Source organism: Pseudorca crassidens, chromosome 16 (genome assembly GCF_039906515.1).
Source record: "Pseudorca crassidens isolate mPseCra1 chromosome 16, mPseCra1.hap1, whole genome shotgun sequence".
In the NCBI taxonomy this organism is placed as follows: Eukaryota; Metazoa; Chordata; class Mammalia; order Artiodactyla; family Delphinidae; genus Pseudorca; species Pseudorca crassidens.
This window is the reverse complement of record NC_090311.1, coordinates 56,150,753-56,175,033: the sequence shown is the minus strand read 5'-3', so window position 1 is coordinate 56,175,033 and position 24,281 is coordinate 56,150,753. Positions and strand designations below refer to the sequence as shown.

Here is a 24,281-nt window from a genome sequence, read left to right as displayed (position 1 = left end):
ATGAAAATTTGTACATGGGTGTTTATAGCAGCATTATTCATAATAGCTAAAAGGTAGAAACAATCCAAATGTCCATCACCTAATGAATGCACAAACAAAATGTGTTATATCCATGCATCATCATTAGGCCATAAAAAGGTATGGAGTACTAATACATGCTCCAACATGGATGAACCTTCCAAACATTAGGCTAAGTAAAAGAAGCCACTCACAAAAGACTACATATTACATGATTCCACTTATCTAAAATGTCCAGAAGAGGCAAATCTATAAAGATAGTCGGTAGATTAATGTTGCTTAGGGTTGGGGGGAAGGAGACAGAGGGGTAGTGGGGATAGCTAAAGGACATGGAGTTTCTTTTTGAGCCAATGAAAATGTTCTAAAATCTACTGTGGTGACGGCTGTACGTATCTGCGATTATAGTAGAAATCATTGACTTGTACACTTTAAGTGGGTGAATTGCATGATGTTAATGATAGCTCAATAAAGGTGTTTTTAAAAAAGAGTTAAAAGGTAACTAAACTTGTAATGGCCAGATTTTTATCCGTTAAGAAGCAGTAATTAAAAATACTGTACTGGAGACGCAAGAGGGAAGACATATGGGAACATATGTTTATGTATGACTGATTCACTTTGTTATAAAGCAGAAACTAACACACCATTGTAAAGCAATTATACCCCAATAAAGATGTTAAAAAAAAAATACTGTATTGTACACTGAAAAATGTGTTAAATGGGTAGATCTCATATTAAGTGTTCCTATCACAATAAAAAAATCGATAAGGTGTAGAACTGAAAATCACACATACACACACAAAAAAATGTGGAATTAAAACTAAGAAAATCACCTGAACAACTACATAGAGAAATGGGTAGCGATTTCCTTCCTTCCTTTCCCTTTCTTCCTTTCCTTTTTTTTTTTTTTTTTTCTTAATGAGAATGCTGGTTGAGGAAAGACAACAGAGGTCAAATTGATAAATAGCAAGTGTTCACAAATGAAAGTTGTAAACAAAATTCAAACAGGTAAAAATGAGCAAGCAAGCAAGGAAACAAATGAATACAACCTGCCTGAGCTGAAGAATGAACTGAGGATGAGGATGAAGATGGTTCACCGAGTGAATGCAGCCAACACCTAGATCTGTACTAGATGAACATTTGAATTTAAAATAGTAAAGGAAAAACGTGACCTAACACAATGCTGTTAGGAAAAAAAAAATGTACAAGATCAGGTTAGCCGCAGACTAATCTAGGAAAGAGCTATATCAACTGAGTTTTGAAAGGACACATTTATTCCAAGAATTCTACACATAGCTACACTGTTGATCATCTGTGAAATCAATACAAATATTTTTTTTCTCTAGGTACCTAAGCATTTATGGATTTACTTCATTTAAAAAATACTCGGAAACAAAATCATCTTCCTTCAAGACCTTTTTAAACTTTTAAAAATTAAAATATGAGCAAATTTTGTTTAAAAATACTGGTGAAGGGGCTTCCCTGGTGGCACAGTGGTTGAGAGTCTGCCTGCCGATGCAGGGGACACGGGTTCATGCCCCAGTCCGGGAAGATCCCACATGCCGCGGAGCGGCTGGGCCCGTGAGCCATGGCCGCTGAGCCTGCGCATCCGGAGCCTGTGCTCCACAACGGGAGAGGCTACAACAGCGAGAGGCCCGCGTACAGCAAAAAAAAAAAAAAAAAAAAAAAAAAAAAAAAATACTGGTGAAATATATTAAAACATGGAATTTAATAAAGGATATATTACTACAAAACTGAAGGCAAATGTCAAAAGTGATTCTTGAAAGAAAAAATATGACATAAAATTATCTATTAATACAGTAATATTAAATTATTTTTAAAAGTCAGAAAAATGAAGTAGGAGAAAGAAGATGAAAGTTAAGACATGTAAATTCCCTGATCTTATAGAGGGAGGAATCAAGAGCTACTACATTTTTCTAGATAATAATACTAAGAAAATATAGTTTCAAGTATATTTATAGAGTGTCTGGTAACCACTAACTAGAGTTAAAAATAGAATGTATAATTTTCACATCACTAGAGAAAAGAAGCATACAAAATATAGACCATGTACACAAAGACAGATAATTAAAGACACAATTACAGAATCATAAAGCATAATGCAAAATTTTAGCATTGTAGGTTATATAACTAAACATAAATGAGCTAAATGGTTTGATAAAAGGGCAAAGATTCTCAAACTTGTTCAAAAACCAAAATCAAACTCTGGTGTCTCAGAGGTAAAGAGGAAAAAACAAAACAAAACAGGCAAAGAAAAATATATTTAAAGGGAAAAATTTTAAATATTACATTAAGCGACTTAACTCTATGTTCATAATTAAAGTTTACAATAAATATATAACATATTTATGGAGAAAATATTATAACTGAAATATAGACAGCAAAACGAATTAGCCATTATAGCAAATTAAACATGGACTGAGAGTCATATGTAAAATTGATATGTGAAATATCATCGTGTTTCTTGTTTTCACAGCTCAAAGAGACCAAAATATAAGGAAATGAAGGATGTAATAAGGGTATTTATTAGATTTGTGTTAAACTTCGTACCATTTTAGATAGCATCCAAACAATAATTACAAAGTATGATCGATGGCCCAAAGTATAAAATCTCAATATATATAATAAAGTATAAGCTGTATGGTCTATATTTAAAAAATAGAGTAGTAGGTACAAAAGTAAATATCCTAACACTTCCAAGTTTTTTTTTTAAAAGTATCCTAAATAACTGTGGGTCAAGATGGAAATCAAACTGAGAATACAGAGTATTAAAAATTAAAGATTATTTGAAAATGACATATAAAAATGTCATGGATTGAGGCCAAAGCTACAGAGACAAATTCAGAGCCTTAAGTGCTTTTATTATTAAATATGAAAGAATTTCAGCAAATAATTCTAAGTATTAAAAGAATTTTTTGTTGTTCTTTTTTTATCTTAGAAAAACAGAAGGATGAAATAAAAAAGCATCAATTAATGAAATAGCAAGAGGATATTTAGTGAGTTTAGTGAGCTGATATGTTTTTAAACTTGATAAAATTATGCTAAATTTCCTCTGGAAACAGTTTATGAAATTGTCCTCTGAGGTATTATAATATTAAAGATTTTATAACTAAACGTTGTAGGCAATATTAAAAATTAGAAGATCAACCAGAATGAATTGAAAATCAGGGCCTTGGGCCAAATCCCAACTGCCACCTGTTTTTTTCTTTTTTTAAATAAAGTTTTACTGAGACCCAGACATGCCCATTTGTTTACTAAAATGCTTTACTAAAATGCTTTCAGCTTTTGTGCTAAAATGGCAGAATTGAGTAGTTTCAACAGAGTCTGTACGGCTCTCAAAAGCCTAAAATATTCACCACCTGGCCCTTTACAAAAAAGTTTCCTGTTTCATTTCTTAATATGATAAGGAAAGCATAATGCACCATGGAGAAGGGATGTTTACTCAGCAAATGATTTAGAAGAAATTGGTTATCTGGAAAAAAGTTTTTTTCAACAATATGGTAATGATTAAATAAATAATGATACACGTATGTGACTTACATTGTACAGATATTAATATTATGCTTTCAGAGCATGTTATGTTACATGACATAACATTAAAATATTCAAAAAGCAGGATCCAAAAAACACTATGATCTAAAACTCATGTTAAAAGTGCAGACCCCCACAGATATAGTTAGTTATGTAAAAATATTTAGTATTATATAAATACTTAGTATTATTATATTATAGTTATGTAAAAATATTATTTAGTACCCCCAAATTTTACATGGTGATTAATTCCTGGTAATAGAATTCTAACTGATTTTCATCTTTTCCTATAATTTTATTTATTTTATATATTTTCTACTATGAAAATATATTTATTCTAAATTTCTAAAAAAAAGCAGTAAATGGAATTTATACAACTCAGTAGCAAAAAACCCCCCAAAATTTGATTAAAAAATGGGCAAAGGAACTGAATAGACATTTTTCCAAAGAAGATATTCGAATGGCCAACAGGTACCTTAAAACAGGGGTCCGCATCCCCCGGGCCGTGTACCAATACCCCTCTGCAGCCTGTCAGGAACCAAGTCACAAAGCAGGAGGTGAGTGGCGGGCGGGCGAGCGAGCGAAGCTTCATCTGCCGCTCCCCATTGCTCACATTACCGCCAGAACCATCCCCTCTACCCCACCCACCCGCCCCCATCTGTGGAAAAACTGTCCTCCACGAAACCGGTCTCTGGTGCCAAAAAGGTTGGAGACTACTGCCTTAAAAGATGCTCAACATCACTAATCATCCGGGAAATGCAAATCAAAACCACAGTGAGGGGCCTCCCTGGTGGCGCAGTGGTTGGGAGTCCGCCTGCCGATGCAGGGGACGCGGGTTCGTGCCCTGGTCCGGGAAGATCCCACATGCCGCGGAGCGGCTGGGCCCGTGAGCCATGGCCGCTGAGCCTGCGCTTCCGGAGCCTGTGCTCCGCAGCAGGAGAGGCCACAGCAGTGAGAGGCCCGCGTACCGCAAAAAAAACAAAAACACAGTGAGATATCATCTCACACCTGTTAGAATGACTATTGTCAAAAAGACAAGAAATAACAAGTGTTGGTGAGGATGTGGAGAAAAGGAAACCTCTGTATACTGCTAATGGGAATGTAAACTGATACAGCCACTATGCAAAACAGTATGGTGGTGCCTCGAAAAATTACAAACATAGATAGCTACCATATGATCCAGCAATTCCACTTCTGGATATATATCCAAAGGAAATGAAGTAACTATCTCAAAGTGATAGATATCTTTTGTACCCCACGTTCACTGTGGCATTATTTACAATAGCCAAGACACGGAAACAACCTAAGTATCCAGTGAGAGATGATCGGATAAAGAAAATGTGGTATATATACAGTGGAATAATATTTAGCCATAAAAAGAAGGAAATCTTTCCATATGCAACAACACAGATGAATCCTGAGAGCATTAAGCTAAGTGAAACAAGTCGGAGAAATACAAAGATTGTATACTCTCACTTATATGTGAAATCTAAATAAAGTGGATCTTACAGAAACAGAGAACAGATTGGTTGTTGCCAGAGGCAGGAGGTACAGGTTGGGGAAATGAGTGAAGGTGGTCATAGGATATAAACTGCAGTTATATAATTAATAAATTCTGGGAACATAACGTACTACAACATAGCGCCCGCACTTAACAATACCATATTGAATATCTGAAAACTGCTTAAGAGTAGACTTTGAAAGTTCTCAGCAACAATGACAACAAAAAATTGCTGGTGAGGTGATGGATTAATGAACGTTACTGTTGTAACCATTTCACAATGTATACATATAACATTGCACATCTTAAACTTACATAATGTTATAAATCAATTATATCTCAATAAAGTTGGGAGGGGAGAAGGAGGTAAATGCTATAAAATAGTTAAAGGCAAAAAACATAGCCACAAACAACCTGATGAAAATATAGCTGAATATTTAACCAATCTCAGGACACCTGATGAGTCGTCTTGTTCAGCAAGCACTTTTTAGGCATAAAAACTATAGAAGAATTCACAAAATATGCATTTACATGGTTATACACACAAATTAAAATTATGTGTACTTCAGAACTACCATAAACACAATTAAAGGGCCCCCTAAGGAAAATGATAATCAGTGCCTGCTGAAGTGCAAGAGATGGCATTTACACACCAGTGATGGTAGTGCAACTGGTACAATTGTTTCTGGGGGATAATCTGGCAATGTCTACCAAGAGCTTTAAATATGTTCACATGTATTAAAAGCCTGGTAAGTTTACCTCAAGATAATAAGTTGCTTCTTGCTCAAAGATTTACGTACAGTAATACTTATCGCAGGGTTAATTATTGTTATAATAAAAAAATTAAAAACGGAAATGCCCCACAATAGATAATGTTTAAATAGATTCTGGAACAACCATATGTCTGAGTCTCAGGAAGTCCTATGGAGGTCTTGCAGTGATACCCAAGAATATGACATGATTAAACACTCTGAGAAAAATAATAACTTTGAAAAGAAACAAAACCAAGATATAAAACTGGGTGATTCCATATTTATCTACCCATCTGGAAGGAAATATACCAAAATACTAACCATGCTGATCTTTGGGTGTTGGGAATATGGTTTGTTTAAATTTTCTTCTTTATATATATATCTGAGCTTTCAAAATTTTCCAACTGAACATGAATACATTGTCTAAGGAAAACACAGTCAATGGTTCTTAAACAAAGAACACTCTAAGTTCTGCTCTGCAACGGTAAGTCAGGAAGGTCATCACGAAAGGCTGTTGTCTCGTCAAATCTTTAGGATTTGACCTTCACATGTTTCCCCTTCTGTGTTGAAATCAGTTACACTGAAACAGCATAATCTTTTCGATCAATCAGTCGCTGACATTTATTGAGCACCTACTAATCCCTGGATCTTGGTTTGGACTGAAATTGTACGCTACTCCAAGAGTGTGTCACTTTCAAAATTGCCCATCAAGGGGTATAATTTCAGGGTGGGTCAGAGCATTTTACAGGTCCCTGAAAAATTCTGGAACCACTCATGACACTGAACACAATTCTCTGCCCCCTGAGCTGGGACTATATCCCAGATCTCTCTCCTTTCTCTTTTTTCATGCAGGCATCAAGGAGCAGTGCTTTGGGCCACAGTACCTGCTGTGGCCGAGAATAATGATGTCTGTTAGCAGAGCACTCTTGCCCCCATTTTGATGCCCCAATATTCAGCTGCAGGGAAGTACTTTGAGCACTGCATATGGGTATGCTCCGAGCATGTTTCAAGGTCTCTTTGTGATCTGAGCAACTCAGTGGAAAGACAATGCTTCTCCTGAAAAAGGATGTCCAGTCAGCCATTTTGGAAGGCACACATTTCATTATGGGGCCAGGGTACCACTCACAGAGTACAGAGCAGTCTGCAATTAAATATCACATCTAGCGCTTTCTGCCTAGGAAGTGACTGTTTCAGCATCATGGGGGCAAACCAGGTGCTAGGACTTCAAATGCCAATCATCAAAGACTATTCCTGTGCAGGATGTAGCAGCTAGAATAAACCTCTCTACAACTCACCTGACCCAGAAGGCACAATTCTTTTCTGGGTTAACGGAAACACTAGATTGAAGAAACACAGAACTCTGTAATACGTAGGTGTGATCCTTTGCCTCCTACGCTTTTGCACTGCTGGTCTTTTCTGTGCCCTACCATAGCCCATGTTCACTATGCCTGTGCTAGAAGCCTTGTGAAGGAGTCTCACATAGAACCTCCAACCCTGGCAGGACTAGTCTTCAGGGATGCTTTGGCTAGAGGCCTTTGCAATGGCTGTTCCTGTGTCACATGTTTGTTGGGGAACAGAGTTCTCCAGGGTCCTGCTCAGTGCCTGGGATCCAGAGACCTGTGTAGTCTAAGGAATATGGGAGTCCCTCTTCCCAGCGCTAAGGTCAGGGTTCCACATCTGGTCGGGGCAGCCTATCATCTAAGTATGGCAACATGGCACCTCGGGATCTATGTGTAGACTTCAGAATTCAGCTGCTGTAGTCTAAAATCCCTGCTTCGCCTTTCAATAGCTATGACAATAGGAAAGTTGCCCAACTTTTCTAGGTCTTGGATTTCTCATCCATATAACAGGGATTAAAACAAACAAAACAAAACAAAACCCAGATTACAGGATAGTGTTAAATGAGATCGTTTGTGTAATTCTAATGCACAACAAATACTCAATAAAGGACTGTTTATAGAAAGAACAACCAGCTAACAGTGCAACCAATTTAGAAAATCCCTTTCTCCCTGTGCCTCTGCGTTCTCAGCTCTAATATCAGAGAGCTGGCCCAGATCACGTGTGTGACCCCTGAGCCTCTGAACTTCGGAGATCCTCAGATTCTGTAAGTAGACAGAATATCAGACATTGAGGAAACCCAGAAATGCTGGGGAAAGGACCAGCAGATTACACCAGGGAAATCTGAGCCCGCAGCGCCACCTAGCCTGCTCCACGGAGGCCCCTCTGCACCTGGGTCTCCAACACGCTGGAGCATCTTCCTCTTTTTACTTTTTTGAAGTATAATTACCAGAGCTTATGTTTCACAGTTAATGCTGTCAAGCCTTTTAAACTAATTGGTCTTTTATAGAAAATTTAACTGAAAATTAACACATCTTTTAATAACATTGCCTTAACTTTAATGGCACTTTGCCTTTCGTTTATAATTGCTCTAAAATTGTCATTTTCCATGTCATAGCTGCCATTTTTTATATTTGCTAGTTTTCATGGTGTAGATTTTTAGTTTTAGTATTTTTCTTTCATGAGGGATGAGAACTATTTGATTTTCTTTTCCATCCTGGGCCTGCCTGGCCTGATGTGACAGCAGGGGCATATTCTGAGTCCATTTGCCATGCTGACAGCGGTGCTAGCTCATCTGTTGCACGGTGGACGGTGGACTGTCTGTCTCCTTGTGAGCTAGACTGCCTAAATGGTGGCTCTTGAGTGGAGTGTAAGGAGTAGAGCTACAGAAGAAGAATTTGTTTAGGTAACTGATGTCACATGGCACTGGGCTGCCTGAGAACTCAGCCCTCTCAGTAACGTACCTCAAGGGTTCAGCCCTTCATGCAAGTACAGTTAAGAGAGTACATCATGTGATTCACCTTCCAGATGGTCCTATTCTAAAGTCTTACCAACATAAGTTCGGTTATTTCTGGAAGAGAGGCCAGCTCTCTGCCTTGGAAAGCTAGTTACCCTCACCCCCAGCTGCTCTCTTCTGATTTTCAGTGTCAGCTTCCAAGTTACCTTCTAAGACAGTTTTACTCTGACCACTGTGGCTAAAATAGGTCTCCACACCCATTCAAACTATGTCCTGCTCTTCAAATTAGTTATCCTTATCTGACATTATTCAGGTACCCACTGTTACTGTCACTTACCTAGTGACTGCCCACTAGAATGACAGTTCAAACCACACGAGGGCAGGGTCTTTATCTTTCTTCTTCACTGCTGGATGCCCAGCATGAATAATAGTGCCTGGTATCTAGTAAGTGCCCAATAATGTATTGATTAATAACAGTACATGCATATAGAGCTTGCCATGTGCTAAGCGCGGCACTCATTTCTCATTCAATCATCTCAACAGTCCTATGAGGTAGGTACTACTATTATTCCCATTTTAAAGATGAGAAAACTAAGGCAAAAAGAGGTTAAGGTTATACAACCAGTAAGTGGCAGTGCTGGGATCCACAGGCAAGCAGTCTGGCTCTTGAGTCCCTAATTTTTTCTTTCTAGGGAGGGTCCGGGTAGAACTCAAACTGGGGTGAGGGTAGGGGAAAGTGGGTGCTGTGTGGAAAAGAAATCTAAATACTCATGAGCCAGTTTTACCAAGAGGCTTCCTTTCATCTTTCTCATGTGTGTATGAGCATCAAGCTGGATGGTTCTGAAAAATACATTTCTTGTGTCCTTCTTCTTAGAGGCATATACCCATAAGCATAATTATTCCCACTCATCATGTGTTTCTGCTGTTGATTTGCAGGGAAAAGCCAGGAGGCCATGTCTGTAACATCCCTAGCTGTTCTAGGAATGCATGTGATGAATCAAAACATTCTTCTTCTTCACAAATGAAGCGGTGAGCAGCAGGAGTTGAATTATGAAGGACAATATTCAGAGAGTGTTTAGACACATGATTCAATGGCAATTTGGGGAGGTGCGCTAGAAAAAGGAGATCATAGGCATCTAAAGAGATGTGTGTGTGGATGTAGTGATATTGCTTGCAAGCGAATGCCTGAGATGGAAGCTTACCTCCAGCTCCCGCTGTTTGGAGTCTCACTTTCTCAATTTATATTCCTGCCAACCCTTTTAGTTCCTTCTACTTACTGCCTTTGTACGAGATAATCTCCTATTTTTTTTTTCATAAATTAGGGTTGGGGTGAAATGCCAAGAAATCACAAGTAATCAGAAGGTCTAGATCCAATTGGGTCTGTTGAACCAGATCCAGTTTGAGACCTCACTGTGGGACTTGCTTATCCTAGACAATGAAAACAAGGCCTGGAATAAGTGGATAGGCATTTTGAGTAATGATTTGAGAAGTCACAACAGTGGATCAGTTAAATAGGTCTTGCTTCAACACTTAGAGCAGGTTTATTCACATTATTGTCCAAAATAATACTGTCTGCAGTAATAGTAATGAAGCGCTTTGTACAGTGCTGGACCCTCAATAAATTACGCTGCTGCCGATCATGACAATGATGGTTACTAGATTCCTGACACCGCTTTTTCCCAGGCTGGAATTGAGAAGTGCTGCTTTGCTAGCAGACTACTGTATTCATACACGCCTTAGCCACCTTCTCCCAAACATTTTAGTTTGCATTTCAAAGGAGATTAGAGACAGATTTTTTAAAAAATGTCAAACCAATCTACTTTGATTTCTCAGCTGAGTTTCTCTCTACAGTGATGCTGTAGAGAGAATGGTGCGACTCAAATCTAGATGTGCCACTCGCTCCCACCCCGTGGCCACAGTGTGCCCCCTTGACTGTGTAGAGGTGAAGCGCTTTGGTGCTTAAAAACAGTTGTATCCCTTGGAACCAGGGCTGGCTTCATGGGTGTGCGGCCTGCGTTGCCACCGAGGGCCCACGCTCAGAAGAGGCCCTCATTTGGTTCAATGCTCTGCTGTCACCCTTTTGAAATTCTTAGTAACTTATGAAAAAGTAGGCTTTCAAATCATGTAGCTGGTCCCACCTGGAATACATGGCGTGTCTGATCTGTGGAAACAATTTTGTAAGTGTGGGTCTTTAAAAATGTGGATCGAGTATTTCACAGTTCTGAAAAAACATCGACTATAAACTGTTTCATCATCTTTTAGTGAGAACAGTCTTCTGAAATCTGTCTGATTAGGATCAGAAATAAAATGAATCTTCTGAGGAGATGAGTTACAGAAATCTGTTTGAAAGTGGACTTGGAGACTGCGAGGACTATTACAGAGAATACAGCACTGTAATAAGCACATCCTGTTGCCTCCATCATGCCCTCTGGCCTGCGTAGGGAGTTTGCCCAAACGAAGCCCAACATCACTGGCAGGTAGAAAGGTGAGGCTCAGTACCCTCAGACCATCAGAAAGGTCGTGAGCCCTGGGAAAGCAGGATGGCCTTCAGTAAGGACTGCTTTCTCTCCTTCTTGGTTTGGCAAGCAGTGGGATGGCATGAAGCCCAGTCAACCTTAATTCAGATGAATGTTGTTTCATATTTATTTTTAAATCTATAATTCTGATTTTTCACTAAGATATGCTTGTAGTTGGACCACATTCAGGAATATAGAATAACCTAAATTAGTCTTAAAAAGCTTTATGCTTTTTCTTTCCTCAAATAGAGGTCCTTCTGGGATTAGCTTTAATGAACAGATGAGAATAATGCATAATTAGCATATCAGTTGTTTAACACATGCAGGAGAATAGCCTTCTTTTTCTTTTGAGAATAGCCTTCTTAAGCATTTGAAGAAATATACGTGTATAAAAACTCTCTGGGCTATGTTTATGGTTTTAATGGATTCAGTAAAACTCTTTTTTTGTGGTTTCTCCAAAGGTCAGTTTTTATCCAGCCTATGTCTGTATTTATAAAAAGAGTGAAGTTGAGAATTCCCCCCAAAAAAGACTTTTCCATACAATAAATAAAGCCACTCAGTGGGAATACTTCATAATCTCCATTCTGGTCTGCTTTGCCTTTTGCAGCTCGAGATGGCTTCTTTGAGACGGGACCTACTTTTTAGTTGTCATTTGATTTTGGTCTCACAAGTGAAAACACAAATGCCTTGATTGTTCGACGCATATCAAGTTATAAAAGAAACTGAAGATGCTTTGGATCCCTGGCAGCCCGCCCTCCTCTCTCTGCCACCATTCTGCGCCTTCACTGGGGCAGAGAACAGGCCAGGCCTTGCCTCACACCCACGCCTCTCCCAGGACTGAGTCTCAGTGACTGGCAGTGACCTAGGAGACACCTTTGACGCTTTGTCCTCTTCCGCCTTTGCTCATATTCAATCTATTCCCAAGTCCTCTCGATTTTACTGACAAACACCACTCAAACCCATCCACCTTCCTCCAGCCCCGAGGGCTCTACCCTACTCCACGCTACGAGAGCCCCTTACTCAGACTTACCCGCTGCCATCTTGCCTCCTGAGCCATCCTCCACACAGCTGCCCAGGCAACCCCCTCAAAACATAAACCTGATCACATCACTTGCCAACTTAAAACCCTTCAACGCCTCCTCACTGCTCTTAAGAGAAAGACCAGAAACACGAAAATGGGTTTCGAGGTCCTGTGCGTCCAACTCTGCCTTGTCCTCCCCTTCCCCTCTCTGACTGAGGTCCAGCGACGCAGGCTTTCTTTGCCTTCTTTGAGCCTGGCAGGTACCCCACCAGGCCTTTACCTTTGCTGTCCTTCTTTGGGGGATTCTCTTCCCCATAAAATCTCCCATCTTTATTGCTCAGACTTTGAGCAACATAAAATATATATTCTTTCTTTGGAGAAATCCTTCTCTGATCCCGAGACCACATCAAGTGCTTACCGGTATTTACTCATAGCCTTCCTTGCACTTTCAAGAATTTATAATCAGACGGTTACCTGTGTGCTAATTTAAATAACATCAGTATCCCCTTCCAGATGGCAAGCTCGGTGTGGTTCGGCTCTCCAGGGTAGTTCAAGCTCCAGCCCATGCCCCTCATGCATTGGAGGCTGGAGGCGCTCTGTCCCTGGGTGCCCGTGTCCCCCACCTACTCACCGCACTCATGAGTGAATCCAGGACGCTGACGGCAAACGCTGTCCCACATGCAAACGGCTGCGTGAGGTACAGCTCTGTGTCGGGGTCATCGTCATCGTCTTGGTCCAAAAACTGAACATTAGTATCGTTCACTAGGAAAAGCATAAAGTAAGAATTAGATCAAAAGACCACATGCGGGCAGCAGAGTCAGAGAAAGAGCAGGCTACTGGTTTAGAAACACTGAAGTCACTGAAAAGGAAAGAAAAGCATGGGAGAAGCTGTTGATGGAGCTCAGGGTGGGGGTCGGTGGGACTCAATGGACTGCTCCGAGGTGCTTGTTCAAGGTTCCCAGGCCTGGAGAGCAGTGACGTCACGCAGACGTGCTCCACGACAGGCTGGTGGAGCTGGTGGACAGTGCTGGTCAATTCTTTGGTATAGTTTTAGATCGTGACGAAAAACACTCTGAAGCGTTTTTTTGGTAGCTAAGTCCTTTGAGAGATGGACGTATTTCAAGGACGAGGAGCCATGAGTAGCCATGCTGGGTGGGAAGTTTAGCCACAAGGGAAAGAAAGCAATTTATTGAGAGTGAAGAGCAACAGATTGGGAGCATAGCAAAGGCAAAATAGCAAGGAATCCACCCTCCGGCACCACCCACAGCCTGCCCGGGGTGGGGGGATGGGTCTGGGTAGTGCCTGGTGTCTGGCCCTTAATCCAGGCCCAAACCCACCAAGTCCTGTTCAATACAAAGGATGAACCCCTGGCTGTCTCCGGCTGCTAGCTGACAAAGATTTGCTCTGCATTCCGAGGTGCTTGGGGATGCCCACGTTCTCCCTTTCCCCTCCTAAACAGCTCAATCTTTTATGTGCTTCAGCTCAAGCAGACGCAGCATTTGATGTTGTATTTCATTTCCATCTGAGGATTCCTCAAGGACTCCTCTGGCACGCACGTGCAGACTGATTGGTTGTGTCACCGAGATGTCTTTAACTTATTAAAAATTAAATGACAAATTAATTTCCATTCCCATCTTGGCATCAGAAATTATCAGTTTTGCAGAGCAAGTAATGGCGGGGAAAGTGTGTGGTGGGGGAGGAGATGAGCGCTTGTGATTTCTGGAATAATTATGGTGCTTTTAGGAAAAGAATAGATGAGGTTTCCTTTTTCTGATTCCTTTCTAAATGTATCAGCAGCTAATTCTCTTTCCTAGAGTTATTGTTTTAACTTCTTTTTTTCCGTAAGGAACTTTTGGGATAACTTCTTTTGTTGTTGTTGTTGTTTTGTTTTTTGTTTTTTTTTTTGCGGTACGCGGGCCTCTCACTGTTGTGGCCTCTCGCGTTGCGGGGCATAGGCTCCGGACGCGCAGGCTCAGCGGCCATGGCTCACGGGCCCAGCCGCTCCGCGGCATGTGGGATCTTCCCGGACCGGGGCACGAACCCGCGTCCCCTGCATCGGCAGGCAGACTCTCAACCACTGCGCCACCAGGGAAGCCCTGTTGTTGCTTTTAACTTTTGTTTGTTTATCGGATGAGGCAGAATAAATGATAATAGGACAAAAGGCTGGGCATGGAACTATTTTTAAATGACACCATCTTGTTTCCCTAGAGAAAGATCCTAATGGGGGAAAACCTTTGCTCTCTGTTCTTCCAACGTTTATCACATTTGGGTCCCCACTGTCCTTGCAGTGCTTGAGCTACAGGCTAGTGAAAATGCAAAACCCAGGACCTGACACCTGGGCTTTGAATCCAGGCCCTGTCACTGCCAACTGCCCTGAGCAAAGCACTTTATCATCCTACACCTTAGTTTCTCTCTCTGTAAAATGGGGGCAATATGAGCAGCTCTCCTGAGGCTGTCAGGAGGCTCCTATGAGATTCTGCTTGGTGAACCTGGCCCGGCACCTTGATGAACGGTAGCTGCTCTCATGCTTTCACGTTCTGTCCATGTGCTGTTCACACTATGAAAATTCCCAGCTTCCCTCTGCCCCTCTCAGAAGCACGTAAGTAAGGCCTTGCTCAGGGATCCTGCCAGGGTCATGCGGTAGCTTTTCCTCTCCTCCCTTCATTTACCTAGAAGCATGCTGTGGGCCACAGTTTAGTCTTCCTGCTTTGTGAATGGGAAAATGTGAACCTGCGACAAGATGCAGAGGGACCTGGTTTTAAGTACCTGTAAGAGCTGAGGAGGGCGTACACATGGACGCTGCCTAAAGGAAGTGTCGGTTACCTCTTCTCACGACGATGGGGAGGGTTTGGTAGACTTGACAGGTGACTGGAGAATGTCAGCCAGCTAGGGATTCGAGTCTTTGGGGAAGAACTCCAAGGCAGGAGCCAGGGTTCTGGGTTACCTAGTCTCAAAGGGCGAGCAGCCGGTGTTACCCGAAACCTATTTCACGGGACAGTAATTATGTGGGTGCTAAGAGGTGATGAAAACAGTCACCCCAAAATGTTTGTGATCAAAAACAACTGGGAAACAGGTTAAATAGCTTCAAACAGATTTCCTTCTTGTGGAACTTCTAGGAAGCCTGGACCCACTAACGTCAACTGGGACTCCTCAAGTGTGTGAAGACTGGAATACTATACAGTTTAAAAAACTTGTTTGACCTTGCACCATCTGTGTTTTTTAAAAGGCACTTTACTGGCCTAGTGTAATGCAGAAGACATCTCAGAACTTGTAGGCAAACAGTAAATATCTGTGGGGATAGGGGGAGGGGAGGTGGTCAGAGGATGATGATGGTCTGAGTGCTAAAGGCAGTATGACGAGTAGGAAAATTGGGCTTAAGGCAGAAGGTGAGGGTGATGTGAACACACGGAAGGTTCTCTGAGCTCATAAAAGAAATCTGGTGGGGGACAAAGGCTTCAGGAGACTCAGTTACGCTAGCTGAATACTTGAATTGTTGCCTCAGATTGGGGGCACCGCGCTCTTTCTTTTCTACTAGTCACAAATAAAGATGTCCCAGTTAGCTGGCAGCGCATGAATTCCAAATAGACAAAGAAATTCCTGGCAGTGGTGATACTGAAATGCTGCTGAGGTTTTCTGAGACAGAGATGTTTGGATGAATTTTCCCACCAGAAGTCTGGGCCACACAAGCTCCCTGGGTCCCTTACCAGCCTAAGGCTCTGAGAAGAGCAATCCAGAAGCCTATGCTTTTAGCCAACTTCTCTAAACATGAAAAAGACACCTGTCCTACTGTTGGAAACAGAAAATAGTGTGGCACTCCTTGACCTGAGTGAATTTGTCCTGATAAATAGCTACATCGACAATAATGCTGTGCTGAATGGTGGACAATTTATTCCTTTGTTTCCAGACACCTGGCAAGCAAGATTACTGTGTTAAAAGCCTGCTCTATTATTTTGAAATATATTTTGGAGCCAAGAAAATGGCATGTCCGTTTCAGTTGTGAGCTATTTGAAGGCAGATGATCCCTATCTCTCGATCTACCCTCCACCAAGCAGCACCTGCTTTCTCTATCTAGAAGATCAGCCCCCAGTCCTCTGAGACCTGCTGCCGATGGGTGCTTTTCATAGAGTTATTAACCAAGTCATGGGGAATCGGGGAAGAGCCTGACAAATGCCGTCACGACCACAGGCCTTCATCTTCTAGATGAGTCTGCTCCGAATCTCCTCCCAGAGAGGGCTCTGGGCCAGCGGAGTCGGGGTCAGAGTGCAGGGCTGGGCCTTGGTGGCTGCTAAGCTCATCCTTTGCATCCTTTCTTAAGACCTGGCTTTAATAAGCAAGGGTCCCCTATGAGCTGGCTGCGTTTATGGCTTCAGAACCAGAGCTTCTGAGAAAGGGCTGAGTAGGAAAAAAAAGGCAAATAAAGTCAGAATAAAGGAAAATAAACAGCTGGAGGGAAGGCACCGTCTTAGGTTTCTTATCTTAAAATTTTTATATTTCTCCCTTGACTTCCTCCGAGAGCTGTGAAGACATGTCAGTCAAACTGACAGTGTGCTCGAAAGAGGAATAGAAGGGAGAAGGTGGGAGGGGAGCAGGGGGACACATGGAAAAAAAAAAAAGGCCCAAGCCAAAGAAAATGAACTAGAGCAAAGATGCTTTGGAAACAACTGCCAGGTCAGATGGGTGTGATCAAAGGTTTACTGATGCTGTGTGGGGAAAAAATCATTAAGGAAGGTTAGAACAAGACAGCCGATTCCAACCAGAGCCACAAATAAAACACATTCAAAGCAGTGCCATGGGGTAGCCTTTCCGTTACAGCCGGTGAAATAGAAAACAAGCTGATGATAGTTGGAAACACGAACCACAAAACAAAAGGAGATACTGATGTGAAAGAAAACAGTGCTTCTTACCCAGTTCAGTTATCATTAGAATGTGCGTCCCACTGTTTTTTTCCTGATTGACTGATACCAAAGGCAACTTGCCAGGTTTAGCTAATGGGATACAGCAGTTAAGGGTTGGGGAAAGGGAGTGGAGGAAAGTACAGAAAAAGAAAAGAGTGAGGGAATAACAGAGGAGACATTCTAAAGTAAAGGGACCCAGGACCACAGGTAGTTAGTGTTTATCTTCGGGGGAAGAGACCACGTAGCAGTTTTGCAAATTCACAAAGAGTAGCAGGGAGTGCCATGGCCAGGTTAAAAGCTGGATCCCACTGGCCAATGTTCATGGCCCTCAAAGCCCCATCATTTTTTGGACCAGAGCGGCAGTCAGTGAAAATGGCCTTTAGCTGAAAAGCTCAACTAGAATAGATGAAATGTAAAACTATCACATATTAGCCCAATGTTTCTATGCAGTTCTCACAATGGGGTTGGCTTAGACCTGAGGCTTTGTACCTCCAGGGAGGGACCTTCCACAGATGCTTCCAATGTGAATCACTGGAAAAAATCCTTGGACCATACCTTTCCTCCCTTCCTCCCGCTTCCCTAATGTATGCCCCAATCTCAAACCCTTCATCTCATGCTCCTTTGAAAACAGTGACCAGCATAAGGAAACTATCTATTCACCTCAGAGGAAAGATAGATCAGTTTTCCCTTGGGTCATCTGTCATATTTCTACCCACACCCTTCTCCAATCTCCCCCCGAGACAAACCCCATTAGAGCCTACCACACTGAAAGAGCTAAGACTCAGGCCAACCTCCTTATATCCTGCATGGTTGGAAAAGAGGACCAAAAAAATCCACCCAAAGCTGACATTCACTCCTACCTAGTTCAGTGATGATGGGGATGTTGACCCCAGTTGTGATGGAGGGCTGACGTAACATCCCATGTACCGGGCTGTTATCCGGAGAGGATCTGTCCATTCCTGGAGGTGTGAACCCTAGTGGGAAGGAAAGAGAGGAAGAAGGAAAATCAGAAATGTGGAAAATTTGGAAATGATGAAAGTATAGTGTGTATACACAATAAAAAAGTAACATACGCATTATTTACAAGTCAAAAATTAGCACTCCCAGGATAAACTCTGATGAGCTGTTTTCAGAAGAGCAAAGTAGGAGACCATTATAAAAGATTCTAACCCACTTTGACAGTTCCCTGAAAACCAGTCTTTACACCAATTATTGATCTTACTCACAGATTTCTGTTCCCTTCTTCCTTCAGGCACACATGAGGATTGTACCTCTGTGCCTCCCTGAAGTTAGATATGACCACGTGACATAGGAAATGTCCTGGCCCATGAAAAGCAAACAGAACAACGCATATCATCACTTCTGGTACAAGTAATTTTTTTTTTTTTTTAGATGTTGGGGGTAGGGGTTTATTAATTAATTTATTTATTTTTGCTGTGTTGGGTCTTCGTTTCTGTGTGAGGGCTTTCTCTAGTTGTGGCGAGCGGGGGCCCCTCTTTATCGCGGTGCGCGGGCCTCTCACTATCGCGGCCTCTCTTGTTGCGGAGCGCAGGCTCAGTAGTTGTGGCTCACGGGCCTAGTCGCTCCGCGGCATGTGGGATCCTCCCAGACCAGGGCTCAAACCCGTGTCCCCTGCATTAGCAGGCAGACGCTCAACCACTGTGCCACCAGGGAAGCCCTGGTACAAGTATCTGACTTGCTATCTCTCTTCCCAGGCTGTGGCAACAGTGGGAACACAGGTTACTATGGAGATGAAGGCTGGGCAGCAGCCCTGGACAGTAGCCCAGACACACAAAGCATTCTGAGTGAAAAATCAATCTCTGTTGCTTTAAGCCACTGAGACTTGTTTTGTTGTCGTTTGTGGTGGTGTTGTTACCACAGCATAACCTAACCTATCCTGACTGTTACCTTAAACCAATTGATTACTTATTCTCTTGCCAGTGAGGGACTTAAACCTGGGCCTTTGACAGGGTTCTGGCCAAGGGGAAGTGGGAGGAAATTGGCCTGGGTGCTTGAGGAGATGTTTCCTTGCTCTTAAAAAATATCACATGGGAAGAGATTCTCTTTTGATCCACTGGACATTGCTTTTGTGCCTGTAGTGCCTGGAACTGTAGCAGCTGTCTTGTAACCAGGATGGGTGCCCACTGAGGACAAAGCCAACTTAATGAATTGGCTGAAGTGAATGGTAAAAAGACTGAATGATAGGAAGAACTGTCCTTAGTGCCTGAATTAACCAGCCCTAGAATCAAAACCAGTTGATCTCAGGGTTTCTTACTACATGAGACTTTATACATTTATAAGTGAGATTATAATATAAAAGGTAGTAATGAGCTTTTATATATATTATACACATAATAATGAGATTATATATAATGTCTGTTTATGTATATTTATGTATTTTGTATTATGTATTAAATATTTATGTATATATATACACAATATATGTACAACTAAATATTTTTTTATATATGCGTGTATTTATTTTCCTCCCTTTTGTTTAAGCCAAACTGAGGAGTTTTTTTTACTTGCAGCTGAAATCATCCTGACTGCTGCATATGCCACCTGCTTATAGTGGACCCTTGAACTTCCCAGTGTGCTTGACACAGACCCCATAAGGTAGATGTGGGCACAGTAAACTGGAGAGTAGCCTACTTGTTCTGACTTTTGCAGTTTGGGCTTCTTTGGGTCTCAGACCCAAATCTCAATATATATTAGAATGAGCTCGGCCCAACCATATTTTCAAGTTTAGGGAGGGTGAGAAAGCATCCCAGCTAGGTCAAATGGCTGCCTCTTTAAGGAGGTACATAGCCGTATAAACATGATACATTTATTTTCTTCATACATTCTTTTGGTGAAAATTAATTTTGCCATGTGGCAAGTGGCACCGCCAGCTCCACACTGGCCGCCATGCCCAATTGCCTTCCCCTTATAGAACAGGCAGACAGAAGTTCACGTTCTCTTTGTTTTCTCTTCTTTGCCCGTAGTGGATGGCGACCTGGGCTTATCAATGGATTAGGGAATTACAGATACAGTCACTTGCGAAGTTTCCAAGAACAAATTTCCGAAGACTGTGTGACCAGAGAGATTAGCGCCTCTCTCTGGTAATGCGGCAAGACTGGGTTGTTTCTGGCATGAAGGTATGTGGGAATCTTCATCTACCAGGAATGAAATGACAGGTGTTCATAATTGCCTGTTGCTTTGGAAGTACATCATGCATGAAATGCCAGAAAGATATCAACGAGTTTTCCTGTTTTCTGCTCTCCTGTGTATAAATTTCATCGGAGTGTCATATTTTCAGAAAGAAAAAAAAAGTTTTATTTACCGTTCACTCCCTGATTGCACTTAATTTTATTCTTTATACTGATACCCTGTGCACAGGCTAAGTAACTTTGAAGGACAGTATAGTGTCCATCTTTCTAAACTCTGGAATGTGTGTTTTTCAGCCAACCATGTAACCAAGAACACGCAATTGAAATGCTTGCTGTTTTCTTCCCCTAGAATAGTGAAGGGGGAAAACTAAACTGTTTTCATCAGAAGTTTCATTCAAAAGCATGAAAAACTGCAAGTGACAGCTGTGTAGATTCAGTGGATGTGACGTTTTTGAATTTCTTCAACTTGACAAGTAAACACCTTAAATCGGTAATGCTATATGCATAATACATGGCTTGTATTTTGACATCCATCATCAAATGCTGACTTGAGAAAATACGGGTTTGTACGTCAAGGACTAGCACCCATAAAACAGGTAAAAATGCAGGTCACACGGTATTAGGAAAACAGTATTTCATTACAGAACCGGCAACAAACCAAAGCTTCCTTTTATTTTATCTTATTTAAAGATTCCATTTTCAGCCGTGAAAAGACTCAATTCCTTTGCATGAAACCTTCATTTAGAAATGACATGCTTGCCTCATAGGCCTCTTTCATTTTGCTTTCATATTCCATTTTCCCCTTCAGTCGCCAAGCCCGGTTCCATTAGCATCTGAAACTGACAAACTGTGGTGGATGTCCAAAGACATCTCTCCATTAAACGTCTTTCTCTCTCCTCCACAGGACCCCAAGAACGGGGTGATTTTGTTGGAAAGAAAACCTCAGCCATGATAATGTCACTTTTTATTTTGCTACTTTTATAGCCACACATTTTTATAAGCAAAGGCAAAGAGAACAGAAATAGATTTTATCTTATTTTTTGCCCTTCCTGAAGAGTTGTGTTAAAGAGGAACAGAATTTATTAGCATTGTTTCATTCTTAGAGATCCTATAATGGGAAACTTGTGGCTTGAAATGGCAGAGCAGACCCAGATTCCCGACGTGGCCTTGGAAAGAACAGAAAATCAGGCACCTTCCTTCCAAATAGAAGAGGCAATCCGGCCTTTGGTGCCATTGGATGGCATCTACCCCATTCACCATAGCGGCTGTTAATAAGGGGGCAGGTCTAAATGGCAACCAGGTCCCTAATGGTCTTGCTTCCCATCCCTTTGTTAGCTGCAGTGGGTACATCTTTGGTTGAATTTTAAGTCCCTCTACATAAAGCAGTGCTTCAGTTCTGCATGTGAAAGCGCTGGCACATGGAATATCCTCCAGGGACCCTGATCTACAGCTAGAGGATAGTGAAACTGGGAAACGCTCCTTCAGTTAGTTGAACTAACACTCGGGAAGTTAATTTTAGAAACAACCACTTATTTTGCCAGAAGAGATGATGAAGAATGTTGGCATGGGAGAGATGGAATCAGAAGTTCTCAATCAGGAAAAGATTTAAGTTTAATTAACTACAACCCAAGCTCTTACCAAGATGGCCTCCTTGTTCTTTAGATGTATTCCCTTTCCTCTCTGTTGAGCATGGACATGGGAGGCAAGTTTTGGGCTAAAGATAACTTTAAAGACTACCTGAACTCCTTACACTGAAAACCCCTCCCCATTTCAATCTTCAGGGGCAGACAGGATGGGCTTACTTTCCTTGTTCTATTCCTTTGGCATCAGGCAGAAATGGGCCCAACACTGCCCCCTGTCAAGCATGCTCACTCCATATGCTGCAGGAGAACTTTAGGTCAAAGACTGGGTTTTCTATTTCTTTAAACATCCCAGGTTGTCTACAAAATGCCTGGCCCACAGAGAAGACACGGGGTGGAATAGCTAAGAGCATGTGCTTTGCAGTCAGATGTCCTAGGTTTAAATTCTGGCTCATCTACTTATAAGCCACATAACCATGAGCATAGCACAGGCTCTCCAAACCTCTGTTTCTTTGTCTGTAAGCTGGAATTACCCACTATACAGGGCAGCTGTGAGAATAAAATGAAATGGTATATTTAAAACATTTAGTACAATGCCTGGTATGAAGAAAAATACTTTAAAATGTTGACTACCAACGTTAATATTTCACTCAGTACACAATAAATATTCTGGCTAGGAACAGCATCCGCTGCCTCCCCCTTCCCTATGGATAAAGAACTGAGGTAGCTTTGGGTAGAGTTTTTTAAAAGAATTTTCACATAGAGAAAAATCCTGGAAAATTAATGGGAAGGCAATAGCAGTGTGGATATATTTTGGTAGAAATAATCAGGTCAATCCAGTGATAAAAATACAGCCTAAAATATTTAAGGATGGAGTATTTTGGATATTGGATGGCTAGGATTTTCTTTAGGTATGTTGAAAAACTGGTGTCCAGTCTTCACGAAAGAAAGGTTCTTAATGCCTTATAGCAACTGCAGACTCTCTGGAGTCTTCTGTTTTCTAGACCTAATTTCCCACTTCCTTTAATTATTTAAGGACATAATCTTTCTTCTGTTGTTTCTCGGGCTTTTGAAACGGTTTTCACCGCTCTCTATATTCTTTTCCAGAATTTGTGCTCTCAACCATCACCACTGTTGGGTTCAGCTGAACACAATCTGTAGTCCCTGATTTTCTTTTTTATGATTGGTTATTCAATGGCAGGCAGCACTTGGCCTGTGTCAGGGAAGTTATTGGAAGGTTAAGTGACCTATAGTTAAATTTGACAAGGGCATTTCAGTTTGGATGGCTTCACATGAAAGAATTTAACACAAACACTTGACTTATTCCTAAGAAGTTCAAGGAGAAGAGGCTCGGGAATAACAAGATCACTAAGGTTTCATTTTTTAAAGTAATTCTTTTGGGTCCCTGCTGCGTGCATACATACAGACGTAGCATCCAAGGAGCACCTGTGGTTACAAGCAAAGAGAGGCTGTGACTCAGATAAGATCTACCAGAGGGCATGGCTAGAAAAGGGTTCCAGGGTAATGTAGTTGTGAGTGCATTTGAAGATGAGAAAGACTCAATGTCATGGTCTTTGTGGAACTCAAAGCAAAGGCAAGGGGCTTCCCTGGTGGCGCAGTGGTTGAGAGTCCGCCTGCCGATGCAGGGGACACAGGTTCGTGCCCCGGTCCGGGAAGATCCCACATGCCGCGGAGCGGCTGGACCCGTGAGCCATGGCCGCTGAGCCTGCGCGTCCGGAGCCTGTGTTCCGCAACGGGAGAGGCCACAACAGTGAGAGGCGCGCGTACCGCAAAAATAAAAAAAAAAAAAAAAAAAAAAAAGGCAAAGGCAAGAATGTTCTGGATCTAGATTGACTAAGGTAATTTTGAGAATGAAGAAGTCAGGCTTAAGTAGAACCTTAAGCAAAAAGTAGTAAAATCCAACATTTACTGAGCGCTCAGCATGTACTAAAATCTGCGCGTGTTTTAACTCTAGTCCGTACAGCCATCCTAGGTAGATACTGCTATGTTACAGATGAGGAAATTGAAGCACAGCAGAGCTAAGCAACTTGACCCAGCGCATACATTTAGGAATGAGCAGATCTAGATCTCAGTCCAGGTAAACTGGCTCCAGAGCCTCCTCTAGGTCACCATGGCATATTCCTTCTTATTACGTGCCAAAGCTGCGCTAAGGGTTTTTTCACGGGCCACCTCATTTATTCCTCATAACAACCCTGTAAGTACAGGAACTGCTAATATTACCATTTTGCAGATGAAGGAAATAAGATTCAGAGTCGTCAAATAACTTCCTCCAACGCCCCAGTTGGTAAGTGGCAGATCTGGGGGCTCCAGCCAGACAGTCTGACTTCAGAACCCAAGGATTACCGTGCTCCATGCTGCCTTGCCTCTGTGTGTGATGGTCTCTCTTTCTCATGTGCTGAGCTTGGCAGGCGAGTCTGAGGCCTGAGCCAGTCTCACTCTTTTATTGTTTTCGCTTTTAAACAATAGCAGATAACAGCTGGGACCC

The 24,281-nt window shown here is 41.9% G+C and overlaps 1 protein-coding gene across 27 annotated transcripts in view; it reads right to left on the bottom strand.

The window, feature by feature from the left end:
• Positions 1-24,281, bottom strand: part of KCNMA1 (potassium calcium-activated channel subfamily M alpha 1) — a 748,425-nt gene that overhangs the window by 24,851 nt on the left and 699,293 nt on the right. For 15 of the 27 annotated variants that reach the window (XM_067710405.1, XM_067710406.1, XM_067710414.1 and 12 more), the window contains 2 exons: positions 17,907-18,020; positions 12,783-12,913 (listed from right to left, as the gene is read on the bottom strand). In XM_067710405.1, coding sequence (XP_067566506.1) covers positions 12,783-12,913; positions 17,907-18,020 — 245 coding nt within the window. Of the gene's footprint in view, positions 1-12,782; positions 12,914-17,055; positions 17,137-17,906; positions 18,021-24,281 lie in introns of all 27 variants that reach the window. The other 12 variants (XM_067710402.1, XM_067710403.1, XM_067710407.1 and 9 more) reach the window with 1 other exon arrangement.